Here is a 12,891-nt window from a genome sequence, read left to right as displayed (position 1 = left end):
AATTGCTGCTGCTGTGCTTTAATCACTAGATGAACTTTCCTATGAGAAGTAGAATATGTTTATTCTTCTTTCTCCTGGTGCTCATGCTGGTTTCATTCTGGCAGGCTTGACTTATTGCTGGTTTTATACTATAATGCTATATCAGAAGGAAGTGTCAGAAGCATATGAAAGGATGCAAACAAGTTTTAAAACTAAACTCCAAATCCTAAATCAAAATGATAGAAGTGTTTTCTGTTCCTTGATTCCCCACTCAGCACTTCTTTGCCCTTATCCCAGAAATGTTAGACATGAGCTTGAAACTCTTCTGTTTCATGTACTGTTATATATGTAAAATGTTGAAATTTTTTTTAGATCAATTTCAGCTGGAGCAAACAAGAGCCCGCCATCAACTCCTTCCTTCTATATTGCAGGCCCACTCCCCGATGGATGGGAACAAGCTATGACCCAGGATGGAGAAATTTACTACATAAACCATAAGAACAAGACCACATCTTGGCTAGACCCAAGGCTTGACCCACGCTTTGGTAAAAGTTCATCTCAATTCAGAATTATTGATTTGCTTCAGTTCACTCAGCTTTAATTTTGCAGGCCTATTTTCAAAACTTCATAGTACAATTAAAATATATTTTAATTTGAGTTATAGAGACCTTATTGAAATAATAATTTTTTTTAAGATAAAAACTATAAGTATATATAGTCCTTCAGGACTGTATGTTACCCAAGTTTCTAATGCTACGGGTTGGTATTTTGCCATATGATCCATACAGTTCCCAAAAGGGGTGACATTCAGTAATTACTTTATTTAGAGACAGTTTCAGCCAAGCTCACTCTTCCCTTTAAAATTGCAAAACTTTACCACAGAAGAACCTTTTAATTCCCAAACAAATATTTGCTTTCCTTTGTGCTGTCTTAAGAGGGCATTGTCAAATAATAATTTATGCTGTTTAAATTCACTTGAAATATATACCAGCTTATAATTCCAGCTTGTCACAGTGATGATCATAACAAAACCTTCTGTTTTAAACAGTACGGTGAGAAATTAAACTAGTTTTGTTGTTTCTACTTTAGTAATCTTTTTGTGGGTTAAAGACTATGTAATATTGGAAATAGCAATAGTAAGTTAAGTGAAGGATCACAAAATCTAGACGTAGAAATTCAAAGAAACAGAACTAAAATGTAATTTTTTCAGTAATGTTTTTGATCCATATTAAGAGCAGAACTGCAGTCTTTTCAGTAAAATATTGGCACTGGTGACTATGAAAAGCAATCGTGTATAATATGAAGACTCTAAACTAGTTTCTTAGATTGTCCAAGTAATGTATTTAAAGTAGCATTACCATTTCTGTTTTTGTATAAAGCTGTGACCTGTATGTGTAAGCCTTATTAGCTGTATTAATTTGCCCTTGATTTGTTTTCCCAGTAACTTACTATTTTCAACTCCTTTGGATTGTAGTTATTTTTCCAGAGCCATGGAAAAACAGTAGGGGAAAAAAAAAAAAGAAGATATCATTGTGGTTTTCAGGCTTTACTTTTGGACTCAGTGCAGCCAAATGAAAACAGTGTGCAGATCACTGAGTAGGTCAGGCTGAGGGGATACAAAACCTTTGAAGCTTTACAGGGGTTGACCTAACAACAACTGTGGGCCCCTTTTGGGAGAGGCATTAACTCCATGAATGCCATATAAATACAGAGCTACAAAACTCAACAGTCACTGTTCTGTTTTGTTTTCTGACTTGACTGTTAGAAATTCCTGCATTTTTTTGTTTTTAGGCTTGAGTGTGTACTTAAAACATCCATTTACTCTTATGGAGAACACCAGATTGTCACAGTTTGTTTATAAACTGCTCACCGGTTTGTAGACAGGTTGAACCACTGTGCAACTTGAGTCCAAAGGTGGGGCGTCAGCTTTGGCAACTGTCCATACTGGCTTTAACACCAGCCAGAGCTACAGACCTGTTTGCGTGTTGCAAGAGGTGTGTGTGGGTAATTTGCAACTTCACAATTACTTAATATGTGAATAAGGCTGGAAAGGAAGCAGTCATTTTGAAAATCAGTGTTGCCTTTTGCAGTCAATTATATTTACTCAGGTAATCTTGCAGGGTATCTATTTTTCTTTACATGTATTACTTTATAGTTTCCAGTGATAAGCTGGAATTAAAAAGGAGTGTGAAAATGGCCTTAATTGACAGAAGTCATGAGTGAGATGAATCTTGCTTTTCAGAACTGTTTAGTGCTCCTGTAAATAGAGTAGTCTAACTGTAAGGGCAAAAGCTACTTGTCTTGTGCATACTGAAACTCCATCAAATGTTAACGCTGTGCAGTTAAACCGAAAGAAGTTAGAAATGTCCAAAAGACTGATTAAGGGTTTCTTGCTGCATAGCTTCCCTTTTTGGGCCCACTGCGTATGTGTATCCCAGAGCTCTTTATTTTGTGGTCGGACTTTTAATCTGTTCCAGACCTTTTCAGTCAAAGAGCTCAAGTGTAACTGAAAGGGGCAGGAAAGGAGAAAAAAANGAAGTCCAACTCCTGGCCCTACACATGAATGTCCCAAGAATCCCCCCATATGCCCAAGAGCATTGGGCAAATGCTTCTTGAACTCTGGCAGACTTGATGCTTTGACCACTTCCCTGGAGAGCCTCTTCCAGTGCCGAGCATACTTGGAGGCCAAGAGACTATTCATAGCCTCTTTAGCTTTTAGGTCTATGTGTGTATCCAGTGCTTTATTTAAAAGTTTGTAGACTATGGCACTCATTAAATGGGCTGTTTTCAGTAACAGGATCTGTCCATCACACCAGACTAGATGTCTGGACTAAATGGACCTTTGGTTAGATCCATCATTGCTGTTTCTGGGCTACAGTAACTGTGGAAATTTAGTGAGAAGGTCTGAAGAGCAGCAATATAGGGCTTAGATAACTGAAGTCACAAAAGCTAGTGCTGGAAATTCTGTTCTTATTGAGCCTTTTGGGTGAAAAGGGACATGTAATTGTGAAGGAATTTTCCTAGATGCACTGGATGAATGTGCCTGCTATTCCTCAGCATGGTTTTCCGTCTTTCCTCTGGTACTTGCCTCTAATACAGTTTGTCAGACAACCAGTTAGAAAATCAGACTTCTAGTTTCACAGTTACTCACAAAAACCAAACAGGAATTACAGAAAGCAGTACTAATCAATTTTTGAACTACCATTTCAACATGTAAGGATGACAGCAGAAATATGAGAGCAGTTTGTTGTCCAAGAAGAAAGCAACGCTGTTAATGCCAAAAGTTTGTATAGAGAAAAGTTCTGTTTCTGCAGTCACTGATGGCACTTAGCAAGGAAGGTTTGCTGCTGTGACAGCCAGGTGAGCAGATGGACCTTTCCTGTCCTGTTCCACAGCTGTGCATTTTATTTGGAAGAAGAACCTTGCCCAGGTTTGTCTCCAGTAAGCTAGTGCTCATCAGATCACTGAATCTCATAAGTAGTATTGTTCCCAGGTAGGTGGACTGATCAGCTCTGGGCAACCTGCTTCAAAGGCATTTTATTCTTATTTGTCACGAAGGAACATGCTGGACCAGTATTGACTTCAGTGTTCAGCAGGACTGACACCCCAAGGCTGGTTTTGTTTTTCCTAGAGCCAGATGGGGGTTTTTGGCTTCGCAGTTCAAAAGAGAATTTCTTGCTGAGTTTCTCCAAGTGATGTGTGGCTTAGATGGACTCTGAAGAGAGTGATAGTGAGAAGGTCTGCCACATGGCTAGTGTGTTGGCTTAGCAGTCAAGGAGTGTTTTTGGTTCTTCATTAGCTTCTGCACTTAGATGATGGGGGCCATGTCACTGTGCTCCTGTGCCCCAGTTTTATAAAATACCATCTCACTGATTATCTGGCTGGTCTTTGGGTATAACAAAATGCAGGGTTCTTTGCACTGGAGCCTTCAACTCTGCATCAAAGTCCTTTTGTACAGTGAATATGTTAGGAAGTATCGTCATTCTTTCTTGCCTGTTCTGTTCACTAGCTTCTGATAAAAGTTGAGGTTCTTGTTACTTGTATGTAACATTTAAAGTTTATGAGCATTAGGAATGGGAAGGAAATGTCCAGTTTTCACTGTTTTTCCTCACTTGAAAACCTGTTGCTCTAATGGGTGGATTAGTGAAGTTGCTAGAGAAGGACATTGTTTTCTGAGCCAAAATGAAAGTTTAAATTAGAAATGTAGTTTGCAAGGGATCTTCAAAGACCACAAGAAATTCTTGTCCTGGTTATGCCTTGAGATATTACTGGAACACAATCAAATTATTGTTTTACTCTTTTTGATGTTTCTCCAAGAACATCTTTTGAGATTAAGCAAACAAATCTATCCTGCTCCCCAAGTCTCTCCCAGCTTTAGACTGAATTTTTCAGCAGGAGCACAACTTCAGGACAAAATGACAGTCAAGAGCTAATATAGTTTGAAGATGCATATAGGAGGTATTTATCAGATACATATATTTTTGTGTGTGTATCTGAATCTCATGTGTGAAATTATGATGTTTGTGCATACTTAGTGTATCTTATATTATACAGAATAGTCTGTTAGTCCAAGTCTAACAGCCAGATAGCTTTTGGTGGTGTATTACTGTATTATACTGAGGAAGTGTGGAAGGAGAGTTTGTAATAGGACAGCTTGCTGCTGCAGCAGGTTTTGTTCTAATTTCTTTTCTATCCTTAACATTGTAGTGGATCTTTTGTTATATAATTTTAGGATTGTACTTAAATCTAAAATGCAGGGAAGATATTCCTGTATCTAATTTAGCGATTTTTAAAAATAGTGTCTGTGTGAGGATAAGAATTCAAAACTTTTTTTTTTTAAGCACCTACCAGATGAGATGAATGTAACTTTAAGAATAGTTTTCAGTCTAAGCAAAATACAGATGAATGTACATATAGAGGTGGGAATGAGTGGTTTAAGAACTGTGTAGGAATGAAAGGTGGTTTTTTGAAAGCTGCTGATTGGAACATAAGGGGAGCCCTCCTAAGGCTCTGTGTTCAGACATTAGCTGTGAACTCCACAAAACCATCACCTACCTCCCTTTTAGCATTTTCTAAAAGCAGTTTTCCCTGTGTGTGCCTTTCTGCTTGTAGAGGTGTGTAGCACTGCTGTTCATAGCACTGTGTCTCTGGCTGCTCGTGGTGTCTTCTTACCTTTGCTTTGTCATTGCTTGTTTGCCTGCCCTGTTCTTCAGGTTTGCCTGCTTAAGCCTTTCATGTTTTCACAGAAAGTTATGAGGTAAAGGGAAAATGAGTTTTGTCACTTTTTTAAATTGTTTTTGAAAGAGGAATATTTCAGAATCTCCTCAGTGTTATCGAATTGCTGCTGCTGTGCTTTAATCACTAGATGAACTTTCCTATGAGAAGTAGAATATGTTTATTCTTCTTTCTCCTGGTGCTCATGCTGGTTTCATTCTGGCAGGCTTGACTTATTGCTGGTTTTATACTATAATGCTATATCAGAAGGAAGTGTCAGAAGCATATGAAAGGATGCAAACAAGTTTTAAAACTAAACTCCAAATCCTAAATCAAAATGATAGAAGTGTTTTCTGTTCCTTGATTCCCCACTCAGCACTTCTTTGCCCTTATCCCAGAAATGTTAGACATGAGCTTGAAACTCTTCTGTTTCATGTACTGTTATATATGTAAAATGTTGAAATTTTTTTTAGATCAATTTCAGCTGGAGCAAACAAGAGCCCGCCATCAACTCCTTCCTTCTATATTGCAGGCCCACTCCCCGATGGATGGGAACAAGCTATGACCCAGGATGGAGAAATTTACTACATAAACCATAAGAACAAGACCACATCTTGGCTAGACCCAAGGCTTGACCCACGCTTTGGTAAAAGTTCATCTCAATTCAGAATTATTGATTTGCTTCAGTTCACTCAGCTTTAATTTTGCAGGCCTATTTTCAAAACTTCATAGTACAATTAAAATATATTTTAATTTGAGTTATAGAGACCTTATTGAAATAATAATTTTTTTTAAGATAAAAACTATAAGTATATATAGTCCTTCAGGACTGTATGTTACCCAAGTTTCTAATGCTACGGGTTGGTATTTTGCCATATGATCCATACAGTTCCCAAAAGGGGTGACATTCAGTAATTACTTTATTTAGAGACAGTTTCAGCCAAGCTCACTCTTCCCTTTAAAATTGCAAAACTTTACCACAGAAGAACCTTTTAATTCCCAAACAAATATTTGCTTTCCTTTGTGCTGTCTTAAGAGGGCATTGTCAAATAATAATTTATGCTGTTTAAATTCACTTGAAATATATACCAGCTTATAATTCCAGCTTGTCACAGTGATGATCATAACAAAACCTTCTGTTTTAAACAGTACGGTGAGAAATTAAACTAGTTTTGTTGTTTCTACTTTAGTAATCTTTTTGTGGGTTAAAGACTATGTAATATTGGAAATAGCAATAGTAAGTTAAGTGAAGGATCACAAAATCTAGACGTAGAAATTCAAAGAAACAGAACTAAAATGTAATTTTTTCAGTAATGTTTTTGATCCATATTAAGAGCAGAACTGCAGTCTTTTCAGTAAAATATTGGCACTGGTGACTATGAAAAGCAATCGTGTATAATATGAAGACTCTAAACTAGTTTCTTAGATTGTCCAAGTAATGTATTTAAAGTAGCATTACCATTTCTGTTTTTGTATAAAGCTGTGACCTGTATGTGTAAGCCTTATTAGCTGTATTAATTTGCCCTTGATTTGTTTTCCCAGTAACTTACTATTTTCAACTCCTTCGGATTGTAGTTATTTTTCCAGAGCCATGGAAAAACAGTAGGGGGAAAAAAAAAAGAAGATATCATTGTGGTTTTCAGGCTTTACTTTTGGACTCAGTGCAGCCAAATGAAAACAGTGTGCAGATCACTGAGTAGGTCAGGCTGAGGGGATACAAAACCTTTGAAGCTTTACAGGGGTTGACCTAACAACAACTGTGGGCCCCTTTTGGGAGAGGCATTAACTCCATGAATGCCATATAAATACAGAGCTACAAAACTCAACAGTCACTGTTCTGTTTTGTTTTCTGACTTGACTGTTAGAAATTCCTGCATTTTTTTGTTTTTAGGCTTGAGTGTGTACTTAAAACATCCATTTACTCTTATGGAGAACACCAGATTGTCACAGTTTGTTTATAAACTGCTCACCGGTTTGTAGACAGGTTGAACCACTGTGCAACTTGAGTCCAAAGGTGGGGCGTCAGCTTTGGCAACTGTCCATACTGGCTTTAACACCAGCCAGAGCTACAGACCTGTTTGCGTGTTGCAAGAGGTGTGTGTGGGTAATTTGCAACTTCACAATTACTTAATATGTGAATAAGGCTGGAAAGGAAGCAGTCATTTTGAAAATCAGTGTTGCCTTTTGCAGTCAATTATATTTACTCAGGTAATCTTGCAGGGTATCTATTTTTCTTTACATGTATTACTTTATAGTTTCCAGTGATAAGCTGGAATTAAAAAGGAGTGTGAAAATGGCCTTAATTGACAGAAGTCATGAGTGAGATGAATCTTGCTTTTCAGAACTGTTTAGTGCTCCTGTAAATAGAGTAGTCTAACTGTAAGGGCAAAAGCTACTTGTCTTGTGCATACTGAAACTCCATCAAATGTTAACGCTGTGCAGTTAAACCGAAAGAAGTTAGAAATGTCCAAAAGACTGATTAAGGGTTTCTTGCTGCATAGCTTCCCTTTTTGGGCCCACTGCTTGAGTACATGCCAAGGCTCTTTATTTTGTGGTCGGACTTTTAATCTGTTCCAGACCTTTTCAGTCAAAGAGCTCAAGTGTAACTGAAAGGGGCAGGAAAGGAGAAAAAAAAAAGCATGTGGGCTCTTCTGATCTAGAGTGATGGCAAATAGAGACAAGCTGCTAGCTGCTGTTGAGCTTGAAGAAGTTTTCCTTGAAAACTTAAGTTGTACACATTGTATTGTGGTTTATGTTTTTATCATTTAAGCCAAGAAAATACAAAATCTTATGCCTGTTGCTTTCTCACTTGTGACCTCCTTAAGTCACTCCAGTCATGAAGAAAAAAAATCTCTTTGACAGAGTTAACTTACTGGGCTTTGTATTTATTTATCATGTGGAGATCCTCGACAAATATGCGCTGTGACGCTAAATAGCATGCGAATGACTCAGAAGTTTACCTTTCTATGCTTAATATAGATTGAAACTCCTGTTGGGTTTTTCCCCCCTTTTCTGTCACTGTGTTGTAATGTAAGGCCTTGGTTTTCACTATTTTTTGACGAATAACGCTTTCAGAAGCAGAGTGAAATCATCTTTGTCATGTCAAAGCTTTTGGTTATTACAGTTATATTAATGTTGATTGAAAATAAAGGAGAAATTAATTTCTTTCTTGATATTACCACTTTCACCAATCTTAAGAACCATTGAAGAAAACAAACCTATTGAATGGCATGTGCAAACATACTCTTCTGTTCCCATATTCAAAACCAGAAGGTATGAAGAGTTTTTGCTCTTATTGCTTCTGAATTGCCAGCTTCCAGGGAGACAGCCTTTAGATCTATGTTCGTCATCAGATGGAAACTTTGCATTCATCTTTATTTTCTCTAGTAAGTGTGCATATACCTCTTTTTGAAACAGTGCTCTGAATTTTCCATTATTGTGGCTAGAAAAGAGAAAGGAAGGAGGATCAGTTTGAAAAAATTATTTTAGGTGGACTGACTGACTTGGTAAGGCAAATTTTGGTGTTGCATTCATGCTTTTAAGCAGAAAATAAAAGAATTTAGTTAATATGGATACTTTCTTGGAGCAGACTTTTAGAAATAAATCAGATAAGAGCCCCTGTCAGAATACCCAGCTGTGGAGTAGGCTAGGTCTAAAACCTAAATTGAAGATAAAAACTTTGTTCCAAGACTCAGGTCTAACATCTTTGAAATGAGATTGAGGTCTTCAGCTACACCACTTAAATGGCAGTGAAGTCTTGTGGCTCAGACGTTTGTCCTCCAAGTGTATGACATATGACTTAAAAGCAGTTTTGCATTAGGAGAATTCACAAACTTTAAAATCTAGGAAAGACCTGAGTATGAAAGAAGGGTCTTCTTAGCCAAGCACAGGCAGTCATAAAAGGTGACATGGGATCAAATGAATGGGAATGGGGGCGGGGGGTGGTCCTTAGGCCTGTGTCAGCAGAATTCTTGTCTAGTGGAGCATCTGGTACAAACATGCTGTCCTACCTTCTCAGTGCCTTTAGAGGTCTCAGAGTAAGGTGCTTCAAATTGCCTTTTTTTTGAATGTGGAAGGTGTTTTTTTTTTTTCTTTAAGGTAATTGAACTGTCAGATTGAGCTCGTGTTTTGGACTGTTTTGTCATTTCTGCTGTTGTTCATTGGTCATTCTTCACAGATTCTTCTGGATTTTTAAGCCTTCCAGATAACTTAATGCATTTTCTTGATAGTTGAAGAACATCTGNATAGGAGGCAGGTCAGCTATGCATTCTGAGTGGCTGGAGTTGGTGAAGTAGAACATCTGCTTTTTCTATAAAATTAAATTTCCTAGTACCAATTGAAGTTTGGAATCGTTCAACTTTATTGCTACAAGTTTCCAAGACTCGACTTTTTTATCAAATGCCGTTGAAGGGATTTTAACTGTTACTTAAGTTAGCAGATGATAGGACTTGGCTTTAAAATGCAACTTAAAATTTTTTGCCTTTTGAGGATACTTAATTTGTTAAATTCAAAGATGGAACGGCAAACTTGAAGTGGGAAAATTCTGGAAACTGACAGTTCATTTCTGTCTGAGTTGGGTTAAGTCTGGTTTAGAAGAAAGTACTCCATTAGAGTAGTCAGACAAGTGTCTGCAAGGATTGGAGTAAAGGAAGATACTGTTTCAGCTTCCTTGTTATTTTATTCCAGACTTCGGTTTTTAAGAGTTTGTAAGTAGTGATCATACCAGTGTTACACACACCCAGTCTTCTTCCTTCTGTCCTTTCAATTGTTGAAGGTGCAATAATGGGGTATGAAGCAAAAGATGTGACCTCAGGTTGAAATCATTGCCACGACTGACTCTCTCACTCCCACTTAGAGATTATGTTAATGTTCTTTGAAGTTCTGCATGAATTTCGGTTGAGGGGGAAGGTATGGCAAGTCAGTGTTTAATATTATTATGGAAAGTGCCATAGGGGCTCTCTGTACAGTAGGTGCTTGAACTGCACAAGTAGGAAATGGAATAAAACTGATGATGACAGTAGGACTATAGAGAACGCACATCAAGATTTTCTGCTTTCTTTTTTTATGTAGTGTAAAACCATTACACCTTTGAAACGATAAAAAGGGCTTTGTTTCAATTAAATATACATGTAATTGAAACGTATTTATCATTTCTATTTTTAAAAAAGGCAAGCAAACACACAGCAAGCTTGTAATTCACTTAAAAGCTTAAGTTTCAGAGCATCTGCTGTTTTTTAAGTATCAAAATTAGAAGGAAGTATTCCATAGTGTTGCTTTCTTATCCCTTTCCTGTCTAGCTCTTTGTTTAATATATGTGTCTTCAAATTGGTTTGCAGGAGCCTTTCCAGATGGAGATTTGTGGACAAGATAGAACGGGAACCCTAGACTGAAAAACTGGTTTTTGGCCTTTGTCTAGTCAAAAAGAAAACCAGCCAGACCTTGTGTCTGGTCATAGTAGCATTTCAGACTTTTTAAGTTCCAGATCTGCCTTCCATTTTTGCACAAAAAGCGAAGTATGAGCCACAAGTGGTTTTGATCTGCAAATGCAATGACATACCCTCTTTACATACTCCTTAAAACAAAGAGGATTTGACTTATCTAAAAGGTCTAGTGGTATTAGATTTTTCGTTTCCCTATCTCTGTTTTTGCAGAAGAACAGTTTCAGGAGATTATTTAGGATGGGGAAATGTCTTATTTATTTTGGTTTGTGTGTCAGAGAGTATGTACAGATGAAGCAGCATCAGTTTTCAGTGAACTTTCTGTGAAAGTGAGCCCGTTGCAAATCTGCAGAGATAGATGAAATTTCAGTGGTAAGCATCACTGGTAATAGGCAGATGCTGCTGTTATGGTAGTGATGATAAATACTTATTTGTTGTGCACCATTGTGTCAGACAGTGAAATCTTAGTTTGTTTGAAAGCAGGGTGCATTTATATCTCTTTACTCTTTATTAAATCTGTCCACAGGTATTATGTCAGGATGCAGTTACCTACTTAATGTAGAATATTTCTATACTAATAAAGAGGGGGAAAAACAGAGTTTTATTAAGGATTTATCAAGGTAGTAGGTTTATATAAGTTTATACCTGTTTTGGGTTTTGTTTTGTTTTCAGAGTAATTTAACCCTGTTTTAGAAAGGAGATTTATTGCTAATGATATCTGTGTGCCAGTAAAAACAATGCATGCTTCCAGTGTTGTGCTAAGCAGCTGTGATAGTAAAAGGAAACTGCACTCCTAATAGGTATGTTTTTTCCACCATATCCTTCTAACAGTACAGTTTGCACTTCTCTGTTAATGGGCATACTGTGTTAGAAGTTGAAGGTGGATCCTTTTGAACACATAATTTATTATATGTAATCTAAATATATATATATCCAATAATTATATATCTCTATATCTAATCATATATGATCTTAAATTCAAAGAAGCATCAGGTTTTTTCCTCTTTGAATCCAATCATGTTGAAACACAATTGCAGTTTCTTATATAGAGAAATGTTTCTTGACAAGTATACTGTTGATTTTATTTTTTTACGGTAGTTTTCACTGGATTTTTTAATTCCTATTTAATCATTTCTAATGGGTTTATGACAGAGATTAAAAAAAGATATAGATGTGCACGTGCATATACATAGGGTTTGTTCCCTTAAAACAAATTGAAGGAAACCTGCATTAAAAGAAAGGGTTTTGGCCTCTTTAACCCAGGAAGTATTATGTGGTGATTAACCAGTAAAACTGTTTGCAGCTAATACCCTTATGTACACTCCTTGCTGATTAAACTTTGATCTAAAATGTGGACTAGCTTTCATTAAATATATTTTTCCAGATAGTTTGACAGACATGGGGCCTTGGTGAGCTCAGATTCCTGCTCTTCTGCATTTCTTACATACAGTTTAAACTGAGATGACATTACATCACATTTTCTTCCCATAATCTGTCCAATGCACTGTCTTACGTAGTTCTCCTGTAGTACTAATACTTAGGGTGTCAATTGCATTCTATATGAAGATTTAAAAATAAAGTCAAATATTTTAAAAATCGTATTGCCTTTCAAAATTAAAATTGATTTATTTTTAAAGAGTGGAAAATGTTTTGTTTTGTATGTGTACACTGAGCAGAAGTTCCTAATAGCTACTTACTTTACTGCAGAATCTCATTTATATTTGCTTTTCTGGCTGGCATACATTGAGTGAAAGTCCTTTGTAAGTATTGCTATTGGGGAAAAAACCTGATACAGCATTTTACTCCAGTTTAGTTTCCAGTGTGTTAATAGTCTGTGTGCAGATGCTATGGAGTCTTAGTGGTGATCAGTCAATCCGCCCATTGCACCTCGACATTTTACAATAGAGACAGAATTTTAAAAACAATTACTTAAATTAATTGAAATTGTTTTAACCAGCTGGTGCAGTAGTGTTAGTAGAACAAAAAGAAAAATACTGATTTCATTTGAGTGCAAGTAAACAGTAAATGTAGAGTAACCAATCTGTAGTTTGGATATGCTTCTGGACTTTCATTGGATAGATCTTGTTTTAACCAAAATTCACGTCAGGAATCTGTGAATATTTCTTTTTACCTGACTAAGACACTAAGATTTGTTTGTACCCTTAAGAGAGCAAAATAAGCCCAGAGTCCGTTTCAGGTTTCCCCCAAAGTCTAAGCTCCAGGATTCTAAGATTAATCAGAGACCGAAAGCAATGGAATA

The 12,891-nt window shown here is 36.8% G+C and overlaps 1 protein-coding gene across 5 annotated transcripts in view; it reads left to right on the top strand.

Annotated features, from left to right (window-relative positions):
* YAP1 (Yes associated protein 1) overlaps window positions 1-12,891 on the top strand; it is a 93,757-nt gene that overhangs the window by 58,938 nt on the left and 21,928 nt on the right. For 4 of the 5 annotated variants that reach the window (XM_017816049.1, XM_017816048.1, XM_017816051.1 and 1 more), the window contains exon 4: window positions 411-524. The exons of the other annotated variant lie outside the window; for it this stretch is intronic. In XM_017816049.1, coding sequence (XP_017671538.1) covers window positions 411-524 — 114 coding nt within the window. The remainder of the gene's footprint in view (window positions 1-410; window positions 525-12,891) is intronic. 5 annotated transcript variants of the gene reach the window in all.

Source organism: Lepidothrix coronata, unplaced genomic scaffold, assembly GCF_001604755.1.
Source record: "Lepidothrix coronata isolate B3197 unplaced genomic scaffold, Lepidothrix_coronata-1.0 Scaffold53, whole genome shotgun sequence".
NCBI classification, from domain to species: Eukaryota; Metazoa; Chordata; class Aves; order Passeriformes; family Pipridae; genus Lepidothrix; species Lepidothrix coronata.
This window is presented reverse-complemented; position numbering and strand designations above follow the sequence as displayed.